The sequence below is a fragment of the Mastigoproctus giganteus genome, chromosome 8 (genome assembly GCF_048544385.1).
Source record: "Mastigoproctus giganteus isolate SK-2022 chromosome 8, ASM4854438v1, whole genome shotgun sequence".
NCBI classification, from domain to species: Eukaryota; Metazoa; Arthropoda; class Arachnida; order Uropygi; family Thelyphonidae; genus Mastigoproctus; species Mastigoproctus giganteus.
In genome coordinates, this window is record NC_143582.1 from 168,646,724 (window position 1) to 168,660,260 (window position 13,537).

The 13,537-nt window shown below is 34.2% G+C and overlaps 1 protein-coding gene across 1 annotated transcript in view; it reads right to left on the minus strand.

The window, feature by feature from the left end:
* Nucleotides 1-13,537, minus strand: part of LOC150081998 (lysosome membrane protein 2-like) — a 283,555-nt gene that overhangs the window by 38,155 nt on the left and 231,863 nt on the right. Inside the window, exon 12 of the mRNA XM_090379893.1 lies at nucleotides 3,353-3,505. Within this exon, the coding sequence (XP_090236019.1) occupies nucleotides 3,353-3,505 (153 nt within the window). The remainder of the gene's footprint in view (nucleotides 1-3,352; nucleotides 3,506-13,537) is intronic.

Genomic DNA, 13,537 nt, shown 5'->3' on the forward strand with positions numbered 1-13,537 from the left:
GGAAAGTGGAATGCAATGTGCTATCATCGACAAAACTATGGATAGGATTTCCAGTCAATGGAAGAAGGTCATTAATATACAAGAGGAAAAGAGTTGGGGAAAGAACTGAACCTTGGGGGACACCGGCATTAATGGAGAAGTTAGAAGACAGAGAGCCATCTACCATCACCCTCAGTGAGCGATCAGAGAGAAAACTGGATAACCAATTACTAAAAACAGTTGGCAAACCATAGGATGGAAGCTTGTTTAGAAGACCTTTATGCCAAACACGATCAAAAGCCTTTGAGATGTCAAGAGCAACTACTTGTGTTTCACCGAACCTTTCCATTGAATTGGTCCATAAATGGGTAACATAAGCCACAATATCACCAGTGGATCGACACTGATGGAATCCATACTGGCGATCATTGATCAGATGGAAGGTTTCAAGGTAGTTTAAGAGTTGGCGGTTAATTGATTTCTCCATTACTTTAGAAAGAGTAGAAGTAATTGCAATGGGACGATAATTGGATGCGAGGGATTTGTCACCCTTTTTAAGAACTGGCTGGATATGAGCAAACTTCCAAGTAGAAGGAAAAACACCTTTGGAATAAGAAAGTGAAAAAAGGCGGCAAAGAATAGGAGTAAGTTCAGGAGCACAGGTTTTGAGAACAAGTGGAGAAATACCATCAGGACCTGGAGCTTTCTTAGCATCAAGATTCATCAAAATACTTCTGATATCCTTTTGATGGAAGACCGCAGGAGGCATTGAATGGACCGTGTTGGGAGTGGTGGGTGGTGTTTTACCAAGATCATTAATACATGAGCTGGAAGAAAAATGGGATGCTAGAAGGTCAGCTTTATCCTTGGCTGAAGTGACAACAGAACCATCTGGTTTGGACAGAGGTGGGAGCAGAGATGGGCAAAAGTTGCGGCCAATAGCTTTGGCAAGAGACCAGAATGCTCGGCTACCATTAGGGCAAGAAGCAAGTTTTCTACTCTTAGCCTGTTCAAACTCTAGTTTGGACTGATTAATGACTGCTTTACAATTGTTGCGAGCTTTGGTGTAGACAGAAAATGAAACTGAAGAATTAGAAACAAGCCAATTACGATATGCAACATTCTTCTCTTGAACAGCCTTAGCACATTTATTGGAAAACCAAGGTTTAGATAAAGGACGAGATTTTAAAGTGGAGTGGGGGATAAAGGATTCCATTCCTGCAAGAATAATTTCACTGACATGATCTGAGCAAATGTTGACATCAGAAGTTTGGAAACAGTAATCCAACCAAGGAAAAGAAGAAAAGAAATCTTGCAGGTCATCCCATTTTGCATTCTTGTAATGCCAAACAACACAAGGTTGGGAATAGCCATGAGAGAAAGGTTCCATTGGAGAAGAGACAATCACCAAGTTGAGATCTGAAGTGCCTAAAGGACCTCTCACTTCGACCGTGTACTTAGAAGGGTTGTTTGTGAGAAAAAGATCAAGTGTATTGGCTATATGATTAGGATTGTCTGGTATTCTTGTAGGTAAGTGAACAATCTGTGCTAGGTCATTAGTAATTGCAAAAGCCTCAGCATCTCGACCTTCTGGATCGGTGTGACTAGAAAATGGAAGCCAGCTGCTGTTGTGAACATTAAAATCACCAAGGAAAATTACCTTACTGTTAGGAAAGTTGGACTGGAGAAAGTCAAGTTTCAAAGAGAGGAAGTCAAAGAGCTCCAAGTGATTAGTGGAGTTGGGAGAACGATAGAGACAACAGATGAATTTGACACAATGAGGTAGAGAGATTTGAAGCCAGAGAAGATCAAAGAGAGGAGATTCTAAATTGCCAAGTCTCTGACAGGGAATATCAGAACGGACATATGCACATGTACCACCTTTGAGGCGAAAGGAGTCATACAGCGAATAATTTGGGCATCTGAGATGAGCAGTAGTTGAATCAACCGATAACTGAGATTCTGTCAGAAAAAGTACATGGGGTTTGGCAGACTGCAAGTGGAAATGGACATCGTTGAGATTAGAATTGAGACCCTGTATATTTGTGAAATGAATTAGGAAGTCCTTGGGAGGTTTAGATCTTTTCGCAGATAAGCTTGCTCTATTAGTTTGACAATTCATGGTGTATTCAATAGTAAGAAAAAGTAGGTGGGACATGCTGTATGAAGTAATGAAATTTTTGGATATGGCGTACACGTGGTAAGAATATACCCAGATCCTTGACATAACGTGGCCTCGACAATGCTCTCCGCATACACAGACTTCCTCCAGTCACTATCTGGCAGAGTAGAGGTAGCAAGATTATACACTAGCTGATCCGGAAGCCTCCTAGAGAGTTACCAATAGGTTCAGTCCAGTGTACTAACTAGCGGCCGGCCTGCGAACACCGTTTTAGAGCTGTACCCTCGAAATGTAAGGAATATTGGATCTCGCCACAACGTTCATCATAACCTCAAAAGTCATCAATCATACTTCATGATGGAAGAGATGGGGAAGGGTTGACCGGAACTTAGCTCTAGAGACTAAACATGGGTTCCACCCATGGGAACGTAGGCATTTATGAGAGAGTCCTCTCGAAACAGACTAGTTACAGCATTAGAGGAAGCCGACCGGGCTAGCCGGGTGGGTAAAGTGCCTACCTAGCAACCCAAAGGTCGCGGGTTCGATTCCCGCCTCGGGCTTGGATCAAAGTGCTGCAAAAACCTTGGGAGGTGCAATATGGCCACAGAAGCCGATGCGCCAACAACTACCCAAAAAAAAAAAAAAAAAAAAAAAAAGCATTAGAGGAATGGACACAAGAGAGAAAGAGGAAAAACAAGGGAAAGCAAGAAGAGAACGGTAGATGACTTAAAGAAATGGGCCAACGTAAAGAAGTACTATGAACTGAAGAGACTTGCCCAAGACAGAAAACTCTGGTGGATCATGACTGCGAATCATGACCTTCAACTCGGAGACTGTGTCTGATGATGAATAAAATTATATCATATAATAATAAGAGACTAAAAAACACAGAAACACTAATGTTACATTGGAGTTTGTGTTTTTCTCCCCACCTTTTTATTTTTGAAAGATGGCAACTCTAATCAATGCCTATGTGATGAATGAAACATGTAGAGAGGTCTTTTTATTTTTTTTTAACTGATACCAATAATCTTCTTTTTACCAGTAGTTAATGATCAATACACTTTGCTAAAAGCAATTTTATGCAGTATTAGATTCTAAAAATACAGAAAGGGCTAAGTTCCAATGTTGCCATATTTATAAGACATTTTGAAATAATTCTCATTAGAACAAATTCTATATTTCTAACAGCGTTAAATTATCTTTTTTGAGCCCTGGGCTGTAGTAAAATATTAAAATTAATGAAATTACCTGTGTGCTGAGGTAAAAAGTTACACAAATTGTGACTAGTATCAAGATGGATCCAGCAATTATAACTGTAATTAGAACGATCTTCCCAATTTTTACAGGTGTTTTGACTTTTGCAATAAACTTTTCACTTAATTCGGGATTTATTTCAGCAGACTTAAAAAAAGAGATAAGAAAATGAATCATATTTACAATAATATCGTAAAAAATTAAGAAAATGAATCAAATTTACAATAATATCACAACAAATAAGAAAATGAATTACGTTTATAAAAAAAAAAAAATTTATAACTGAAGGTTCAGATTTTACCAAAATGAAAATCAAAAAATAAGCACTCTTCAAAATTTTCCAGTTCCAAAACATTTCAGTATAATCTACAAGGGCATCATATTCATTTAATCATTTTATATCCTACAAAGCCTCCTTTTAAAACAATCGGTTTACTTTTTAACTAAATTATTTTTATTACTTCTGATCTTGCAAGGTTATTGTATATATAGGAGAATGAAAGATCTTAAGTGGATCAGGGACTGATGGACATAAAACAGAGGGTAGTCCCATAAAGCTACCCTTCCAAGTTTGCAAATGATTTGAAAGTTGGGATATTGATGATAAGAACTAGGCCGTGCTATATAAAAATAACTTGGACCAGTTAGAAATCTGGTTTCAAAACTGGCATATCAGGTCTAATGCTACTCTTGAACCTGGAAAACTAAAACTCAGGGGTAAATTATGGACTGGGATAGAGGAGGGGGAATTAAAAGTGGTTCAAGAAGAAAAACATAGGGTTTCAATACAGACAGACAGACATGAAATTTTCAACATGGCGTAAATTCACTGAAAACTTCATACCTGACCTCACATATGAGCAGCCAGGAAGGAACATGGTAGCTTATCTTTAGTGAATTTTAGATAGTGAGTTTACTATCTTTAGTCTATCTTTAAATGAAATTGTTTTCCTTTACAATTAAAGAAAACAATGCCATTACTGCATTATCTAACATGGAATGAGAGGCATATGAAATATTATATCCAGGTCTGGGGACTGCATCACAGTGGGCTCCAGACCTGGATATGGCAAACAAATAGGATTTAATTATGACTTGCAAAATTTAGTGAAATTTAGAATATTACAAGCCAAGTTGAATAGTGCTTAGCAAACCTTTCTAAATAAACAAAAAAGTAAATAATTTGTTATTTAGAAAAAATGCACACTATTTCCTTCAATTTCTTGTGACCTATTGACAAATAGTAAAAATAAACCACTTCATTATTTTTCATATAATTTCATATAATTACCTACAGTTGGGTATTAGTATTACCAGAAGATTCCATTACATTGGCAAGGAGTTCCTCTTCATTCATGCATATCTTGAAACACTCAATATCTGCATCCACTTCTGAGTAATCTTTGAAGCTTAAGTTTCCCTGTAAGTTTAAGTGATGATGCTCAAATATTTCTCCCCTATTATTGGACTGTTCTTCACAATTAATAGAGGAAAAAGCATGCGAAACTTAACACACTGCATCATTCAAGGCAGTAAATCCAGCATGTTTGAAACAGTTGGTGATCACTTTTTCATCAACTTCATCCCACGCTAAAATACACAAATACATTGCTTGCAGAATGTCAATTTACATTGAATTTTGCTTTCAATATATAGCAAAATTTTTCATTCTTCAGTAGTTTTTCTTAAAACACTGGATTACACCTTGATCAAGTGGCTGAAGAACTGATGTCATATTTGGTGGCAGGCACTCGACAGTGATTGCACATAGGAAGTTTGCTTGACAATGAGGGGTGCAGTTATCCACAAAAACAGCAAAGTTTTTCTATTCTTCTCACCCATCCTGAAATCTAATCCATTCTTTGTGGATTTCTGATGTCATCCATGCCTTTTGGTAATGTCTTCAAACCTTTAAAGTATCGAGGCTTCTGGGCTTTCCCAGTGATTAAAAGAGGAAGCTTCTCTGTACCAGACATGTTTGTTGCTAGGAGAATGGTAATCTGCTGTTTGGCCTTTTTTCCGCCATTACATTTCTCACCTTTAAATGTAAGTGTTTTATCTGGTAGCAATTTAAAAAAGAGTCCAGTTTCATCAGCATTGAAGATGTCATTGTGGTTGTATGTAAGCAAAACATATTTTAAAAGATTTTCCTTCCATTCCTTTGTATCATCAATGTCTGTGGCTGCACTTTCATCACCCACGTTTTTGAAAGACAGGCCATGACGAGTCTTAAATTTCTGGAACCATCCATTTAAACTTTTAAATTCTTTAATATCCATCCAATACATAAACAATTCATCCTTAGCTTTTAAAAGATTACCATCTATGAGAACATTTTTTTACATGCATCATCAATAGCTATTCCAAAAGTACCTTTTCAAGATCTGGATACTTCTCCTTTCGTGCTCGAATCCTACCCGGTGCAGCAGATTTCTCTAAACATTCAACCTTTTTCCAATCTTTCAGAATAGTGAACAGCGCATTCTTAGGAATGCCAAACTATTTGGCGATCAGTCTTAGAATGTACACCATTATCTACAACTTGCAAAATATTAATTTTATCTTTGATTGGCAAAGCTATCCTCTTTCTTGGAGCCACATCAACAAACATACACTCTAACTAATGAAATTAACTTCTAGCCAATGTTCACTTCATTAAAGCACTGCGAAAAAAGAGTGTGGGAAATCTAAACAAATGATTTCTCATGGTCAGGCTGTAAGCTCATCAATTACTTCTGAATGTAAAATAGCATCGGGTTAATGAGAAATTGGTCAGAACCAACCACATAGGATGTTATAATGTTTTGGTTAAAAAGAGGGTCGCTATAAAGAGCTTTGACTGTATCTATTTGAATTACATGGGTGTGAATTTTAATATATGTAAAAGGCCTTTACATATATTAAAAGAATTAATGATTTAGATTTAAAATGATACTAGTTATCACTTTCAATCTACATCATTAATTCTGACATTCTTATTTTATTCTTAATCTTAAGCATATGTTTCAGAGTAAAACCTACCTTCATATCTCACATGGCCCAGTATATCATTTTAGCTGCCAGTGCAAACAGTTTTACATTGGACATATATATTGGACTTGCCTCAAGGATTGTTGATAGTTTCACAATCACGAACAATTTGGACAAAAAGATAAACTAGAAAAACAGTTTTGAATTCAACTCTTGAAACTAATGTCAAATTTTTCAACTTCCAACTCATACAGTAATGTAATTCTGCTCACAAAAGTGCCTTCCAAAATACCAAAATTCTTCTCTTTATAGAGACAGATTTAATAGAGATGAAGACTCGAAAGTCTTCATCTCTATTTTCTCAAGCTGTGGCCTGACCATTGCCTTATACAAATGGATAATCACCTCCTTATCCCTACTAGAAAAATTCCTATATATCATTGACAAGATGCCATGAGCTGCGCTTGCAGCCTGTCTGCATTGCTTATAAAACTTCATATCTGACTGCACAATTACTGCCATGTGTTTTTCATTCTCCACTATCAAGAGTGTAGTACTGCACAGTTGGTACATTACTCTGGGGTTACTGCTACCCATATGCAATACAGGTATCCCTCATATAATACGGTAGTTTGGTTCCAACAAAATCTCGTGTAATGCAAAACCATGTTATACGGGACTAAGAACCAGTACAAAAAGGGGGGTTACGTTCAAAAAGCTAACAAAAATATACCATTTTTGTTTTTTATAACTATTGGAAACAATTTTTATAGTAGTAATAACTTAATATTTTAACTTTATTTTTATAATAGTAGTAACTTAAATAGTAATAACTGAACAAACGTCTTATTTTACAAACTGTGGTACTAATATGTCAGATAATGTACGTTCATTTAATTTTCTTCCTCTTCATCACTGCTAAGCACAATTTCTTCAGCAGCATCTAGATTTCGTGTACCTTGTGCTCTCTTTAAAAGTCTGCACTCTTCGAAGTCACAACTTTTTATGGTCTCAAACAAGCACAAATTCAATAGCAACAGAACCTAACCCAGGGATAACCCAACAAAATACAGTGGACCCCTGCTTTAAATGATATGTGAAAATCGGAAGAATGTTTTCCAGTTAGCAAAATAAAAATAAATTTATGCTTACATACATAGCTTAATTAATACGTTCTGTAATATGTACATACTAATTGATATTTCTGTTCATTGGCTTTTTTTTTGGTTGTAAATTTAAAACAGTAAAAATGATAAGCAATTAATAACAAAGAACATGGCACGCACAAGTTGCAACAAACACGATAGGCACAAGTGAGATATGGAGTAATGAGTTTCTGAACATTTATGTTTTTTATATGATTGAATGTTTCATGGAAGGGGAAACACATTTCACCATAATAACATGAAAACCCACAGAATTCTAGCTATCAGTACTATCACAAATGCAATAAGATTGAGTTTACTAGGCATTTATAATTGATTATAATAACAGAAAAGACCAATAAACTGGAAACTGCAAATTATTTTAATTGTTTTATGGTAGTGACCTTCAGAAATGTGTTTTAGAAAAATACCAGGAAGGCAATAACGACTAGCAAGTCAACAGCAGGGATTCACAAAAAGGAATGGAAATGTTGAAAATTACATCTAACATAATAGCAGGGCTTTCCCAGCACAAAAGCTCAAAAATACCATGTTATGCGATTCCTGCAATTCTAAAACTGTGTTAGAGCGAAACCTTGTTGTAGAAGTACCGTGCTATGGGAGGATTGCTGCAATTTATCAATCATGTTAGAGTGATACTGTGTTATATGGGGGTTGCCTGTACTTTGCATTTGTCAATGTTAAACTTCAGTTGCCACCTCTCAGCCCATCTGCCCAACTTTTCTATTAAATCGAACTTTAGCAGAAATCAGAATGCAAGTATTAATAATACATTGTGAGAAATATATTGTGCAAAAAGGATAGGTGGAATAGGACCGGGGGCAAAGGTTGGTGACATTGTACAGCAGATATCATCTTTTAAGGCCACAAAAGATGATACTGTTGTACACATTGGCACTAATGACATTAAGTGTGGATTTACTCAGCAAATATCATCATTCTTCTTTTTCTTGGTGACTCTCTCTCTCAGGATAATTGAGAAAATTTTATATTTTGGCTGGTGCAGCATAAGCCTGCGGCTTCCTTGCACCATATGGCTAATAATAATAATAATAATAATAATAATACAATACAATACAATTTATTTTCATCAAGAGAATTTGTTTACAATAAATGAACTTGTTAAGAAAAGTAAATTTCTTGACAACAAGTTGTAATTCTTCATTTTCAACAGTTTTTGCATACAAATTTGTTATCTAACAGAAAAGATAATGAAATCATAACACATAGTTCATTCCACACTGCAAACAGAGATAGCAATTTATCTCCGTAGCAATTCTAATCTACTGTATCATTGAGTATCAAAAATTCTTATTAAGAATTTTAATTTGGAGCTAGAATAACTTCTCCTGAGCCTGAAATCTACACTAGCCAACAAGTTGTTTATTATATTCATTGTATGCCTATCTCCAAATCTATTTAGTACCCTAGGGTGAGGCAAAACAATTTCTTCTGGGTTCCTTAAATTATGTGAGACATTCCGTTGCAGATTCGACTCTTCAAAAATAGTGTTAAGGTTTTTCAAGATTAAATTTAACTTCAGTTTTTGAACTGGATAAAGTATTTTATATTTCAACAAAAATTGCCTTCTCTTATTAAGGTCATTCTAAAAGTTTGTCCCCATTAAAAGTCTCAAAATCCTGTTAATTAAGTTGTTTATTACCCTTATTTCAGTTATATTTGCTCGTGCCCATACATTTACTAGATAATTGAGTTGGGAGTCCACTAATGCATAATATAAGGTAACTTTTGTTCTAAGATTTAACTTATTCTTAATGTAGTAAAAAAAGTACACATAAAATCTAATTTTTTTTGTACAAATTTGTTATATGCATTGCCCAACTTAGACTGTAGTCAATCCATAACCCATGGTAACGATGATTTGAAACTTCTTCCACAGTTAAGACATTTGCAATTCTGGAAATTCTGATCATGTAGGCATTCATGTTTATGTAATTTAATAGATGGATGAATGTCAATGTTTGATGAGGAGGTCTAATTACCAAAAATTTTGTTTTTTCAAAGCTGAGTGCTAATTTATTATCATGCAACCAAGTTTGTAAATGTATTACATCTTGCTGTAAATCTTTAGCCATTTTTGTCAGGTTCTTTCCAATTGTATATAAGATTATATCATCTGTATAAATTTTTATACAGATGATATAATCTTATATACAATTGGAAAGAACCTGACAAAAATGGCTAAAGATTTACAGCAAGATGTAATACATTTACAAACTTGGTTGCATGATAATAAATTAGCACTCAGCTTTGAAAAAACAAAATTTTTATAAATTTTTATAAAGGAGTTCTTTATTACTTTGAATATGTCATTTATGTAGATGTTGAACATGATTGGCCCTGCATGAGTGCCCTGAGGTACTCATGTTTACATTATATGATTTTCCATTTGTATTTTCTACTTCAACTGTTATTTATTATTATTTTTTTTTTGTTTAAATAACATGCTAAGAGTTGATTGATTCTTCCCCTTATACCATATTTCAGTAATTTTTGTTGCAATATTGGGATATCAATTAAGTCATATGCTTTGGTCAAATCTATAAATAAAATCATTATGAAGTTATTGTTGTTTAAATGTAAGTTAAAAGAGTCTACTAAATTCTCTAATAATGTCTGTGTGCTCTTGCCCTTCTGATATGAGAATAGAGAGTTGTTTAACAGTCCATATTGATGTAAATATTTGCTTATATGGGAAAAAATATAATTTTCTATTATCTTATTTATAGCTGACTGTATTGTTATTGGTCTATAATTGCAAAAGTCATCTGGTGATCCTTTTTTATATATAGGAATTACCTTAAATGAAAGTAAATTTGTAGGATAGCTTCCCAACTCCATGCTATAAGCTCCACCAAGGGAACAGAGAACTGTTCTTTATTCCTCTTTTACTTCAGTTACTGTAATACAGTCCCGTCCGTAAGATTTCTTATTCTTTAACTGTTCTATAATCTTAAGAATCTCAGTATATTGTGGAGTTAAGACTACACAAGAGTTCACTATCTGAGAAAGACTATCTTGTTTAGATCTCAATATAATATCTATTGAGATCTAATACAGCTTTGGCAAACCTATTTGCAGCCTCATATTGTTTGTTTGTACCAGAAATCTGTTCTAATAGTGTTTTAATTTGATTTCCCCTTGATAATTTCTTCCTTGTGCTTAACAGGTTATTTATAATGTTCCATTTATCCTTTTGAGTTATTTGCTTATCCATAAAAAGTTGATTTAATAAGTTTTTTTTGTTTTCTAATCATACCTGTCAATTTATTTCTGAGTGTTTCATAATTGTGATGATGTTCTATCTTTGATGGACAATTTCTATACTGCCTGAAGTATTTATCCCTTTGTACCATTAATTCTTCTATTTTGTTAGTCATCCAAGATTTCTTAAGCTTAATCCTGCTACTCCTAGAATTTATGTTGAAAGCTGAGTGATTTACTTTTCTCTCTGTATTAAACCTCGAATTGTTTATCATTTGTATTATCTTATTTGAAAAGACATTTACATTTGTTGTGTAAGATACTTGCTCTTGTATTAATATATTATCTATGTTCTGTTTCAGTTTACCTGTTGATAAATAATTTTTCTTCATAACATTTGTTAATTTTATATCTTCACATGGATGTTGTTTTGAGTACATATCCACTATTAGTATACATGTTCTGTGATCTGAAAATTGATTTAATAGTATGTAAGAATTAGCATACTTCAACTTTATATTTGTTACAAGGTGATCTAAACAAGAGCTTACTGTTCTATCACCCTCCGTCCTTTATTGCCTAGTTATTCCAAATAAGGTATGTTCAAATCCATAATTGTTTAAGACTGCAGAGTATCTGAGTAACACATTATCAGTTTCATCGGTTAGTAAATTAATATTAAAATCTCCTACTAGTATGGTTTTATCAGCCTGTATGTCATCCTATAGCAGAATTGTGTTATCTAATTCAATTAGGAAACTGTTTATAGAATCTGATGGTGGTCTATAAAAAGCACAAATCATGAATGTGTTCTCTGGATCTTCTCCTAATAATTTGACACAGCAGTTTTCACAAGACTGAGTTAAGTGGTAAACCTGTACTGTCGTAAAGCATATTCTATAGTATATTATTATTCCTCCACCCCTTCTCAAATCTCTCAACATATAGACTTTATCATAACCTTGTATGTTATAATTAGAAATTTTATCAATTTTTATGTTAACCTCTGTTAAAACTATACATGAAATAAATTCTTTCATTGCATTTATATATTGCAAGAAATGAAACCAATTTTTTCTTAATGACCTGATATTTAGAGCTATGAGAAAGAACTGATTTTTATCAATTATAAGAGCTTGAATATTCGGATTATTTAAAAAATGTAATGGTGAATGAAAAATCTGTGATTCCTCAAAAAGCATACCTGATGTCTTAATTTTACCTTAGGTCTAGATCTCAAGAAATTTCAATTATGCACAATAAAAGGGTCTATTTTATATACTGCAGATCTTTTGAACTCAAAATTCTTATGGCCTTGATGATTCATTCTTCTTCATATAAATCATTCCATGTTTTAACCATAAAAAATTGTAACTGAGTTTTTACTGATTGTTTTGTTTCCCAAAACAACTGCTTGAGGTGAGTTGTTAAGTGGTCATTTATGTAGATTGGAATATTGCTATTTTTCTGATATACATCATATGTTGTCAGTCGGATCTCTTTACCTTTCTAATCCATTTTTCCTTTACCACATGATTTGAAAATTTCACAATTAGAGTAGGCTTTTCATTTTTTTTTCTTATTGTTAGGTATATAAGTGTACTACTACTTCTTTATTGTGCTGTAGCTTCAATGCAAGCAATAGCTACTGTATACAAGCTCTAGATCTTGGCCTGCTAATTCAGTTAATCCTACTATTTCTACATTATTTGCTAACAAATGTTGTTCTATTGAGTCAATCCTTAAGTTAAGTAAGTTGGAATTTTCCTCATTTTGCTTGAAAGAAGCTTCCAGATCCACAATTCTTTTGCTGATTGCAGCGTTGGAGTCCTGCAGTTTACTTATGATTTTTTGCATTTTGTCAAAGGAATCTGAGACAAATGAAATTGATTTCTTGATATCTTCTGCTTCTGTCTTCAGTTCTTCCATTTGCTTCTTTATTGGTACAATTTCTATTAGTAAATCCAGCAAATGTATTTTACTAGATAGCTTCCTTAGTATGTCCTCTATATTTAGGGTGTTTGCCTGCTTTTGTGTAACCTCTAAGTCTTCGTTTACTACAGTTGATGAATGCAGAAAATCGTGATAGTCTTCTGCCGAGTAGGAAATATCACTTTTTTCTTCCTTCTCTTTATTCCTGCACAATATACACCTCCACTGCTGTTTCTATTGTTTCGCCATCCCTTTATAGGTTGCTTCTTTCAATGAGCATCGATAATGATATCCATTGTTGCAGACATGACATACCACCTCTAGCACGTGCAGCGGTAGGTTACATTTTTTGCATATATTGTGACTCATGTTTGCAAATCTTTGGAGTAGAGTTATTTTAACACAAGACATTTCACATAATGCACTTGCATGAAATAAACAACAAAATAAAGAATTTAACAACTTACAAATGGCAAAGATTTCCAATTTACTCTAAGAGCAATAATACAGTAGACATGCTTACTCTTAGCCCTCTAGCAGGCGGAATAATAATAATAAGTACACGGACATAAGACAGGAGATCAAAGGGATGTGGCACATGGAACAAGTACTGACCATCCCAATCATCATGTCAACCACAGGTATGGTGCCAAAGATCCTAAATAACAGCCTAGCAGCAATAGGTCTCCCAGCGAACACCTACAAGGAACTCCAGAAAGTCGCAATCCTGAACACCTGTAGGATAGTCAGAGAGTTCCTTGACCAACAGTAGCACCAGACATAACAACAACCACCCTGTGTACTTGGTAGCAATACCTGTCACGAGGTGGAACCCCCCAATCATGGAGAAATAATATAAAATAATAATAATAATAATAATAATAAT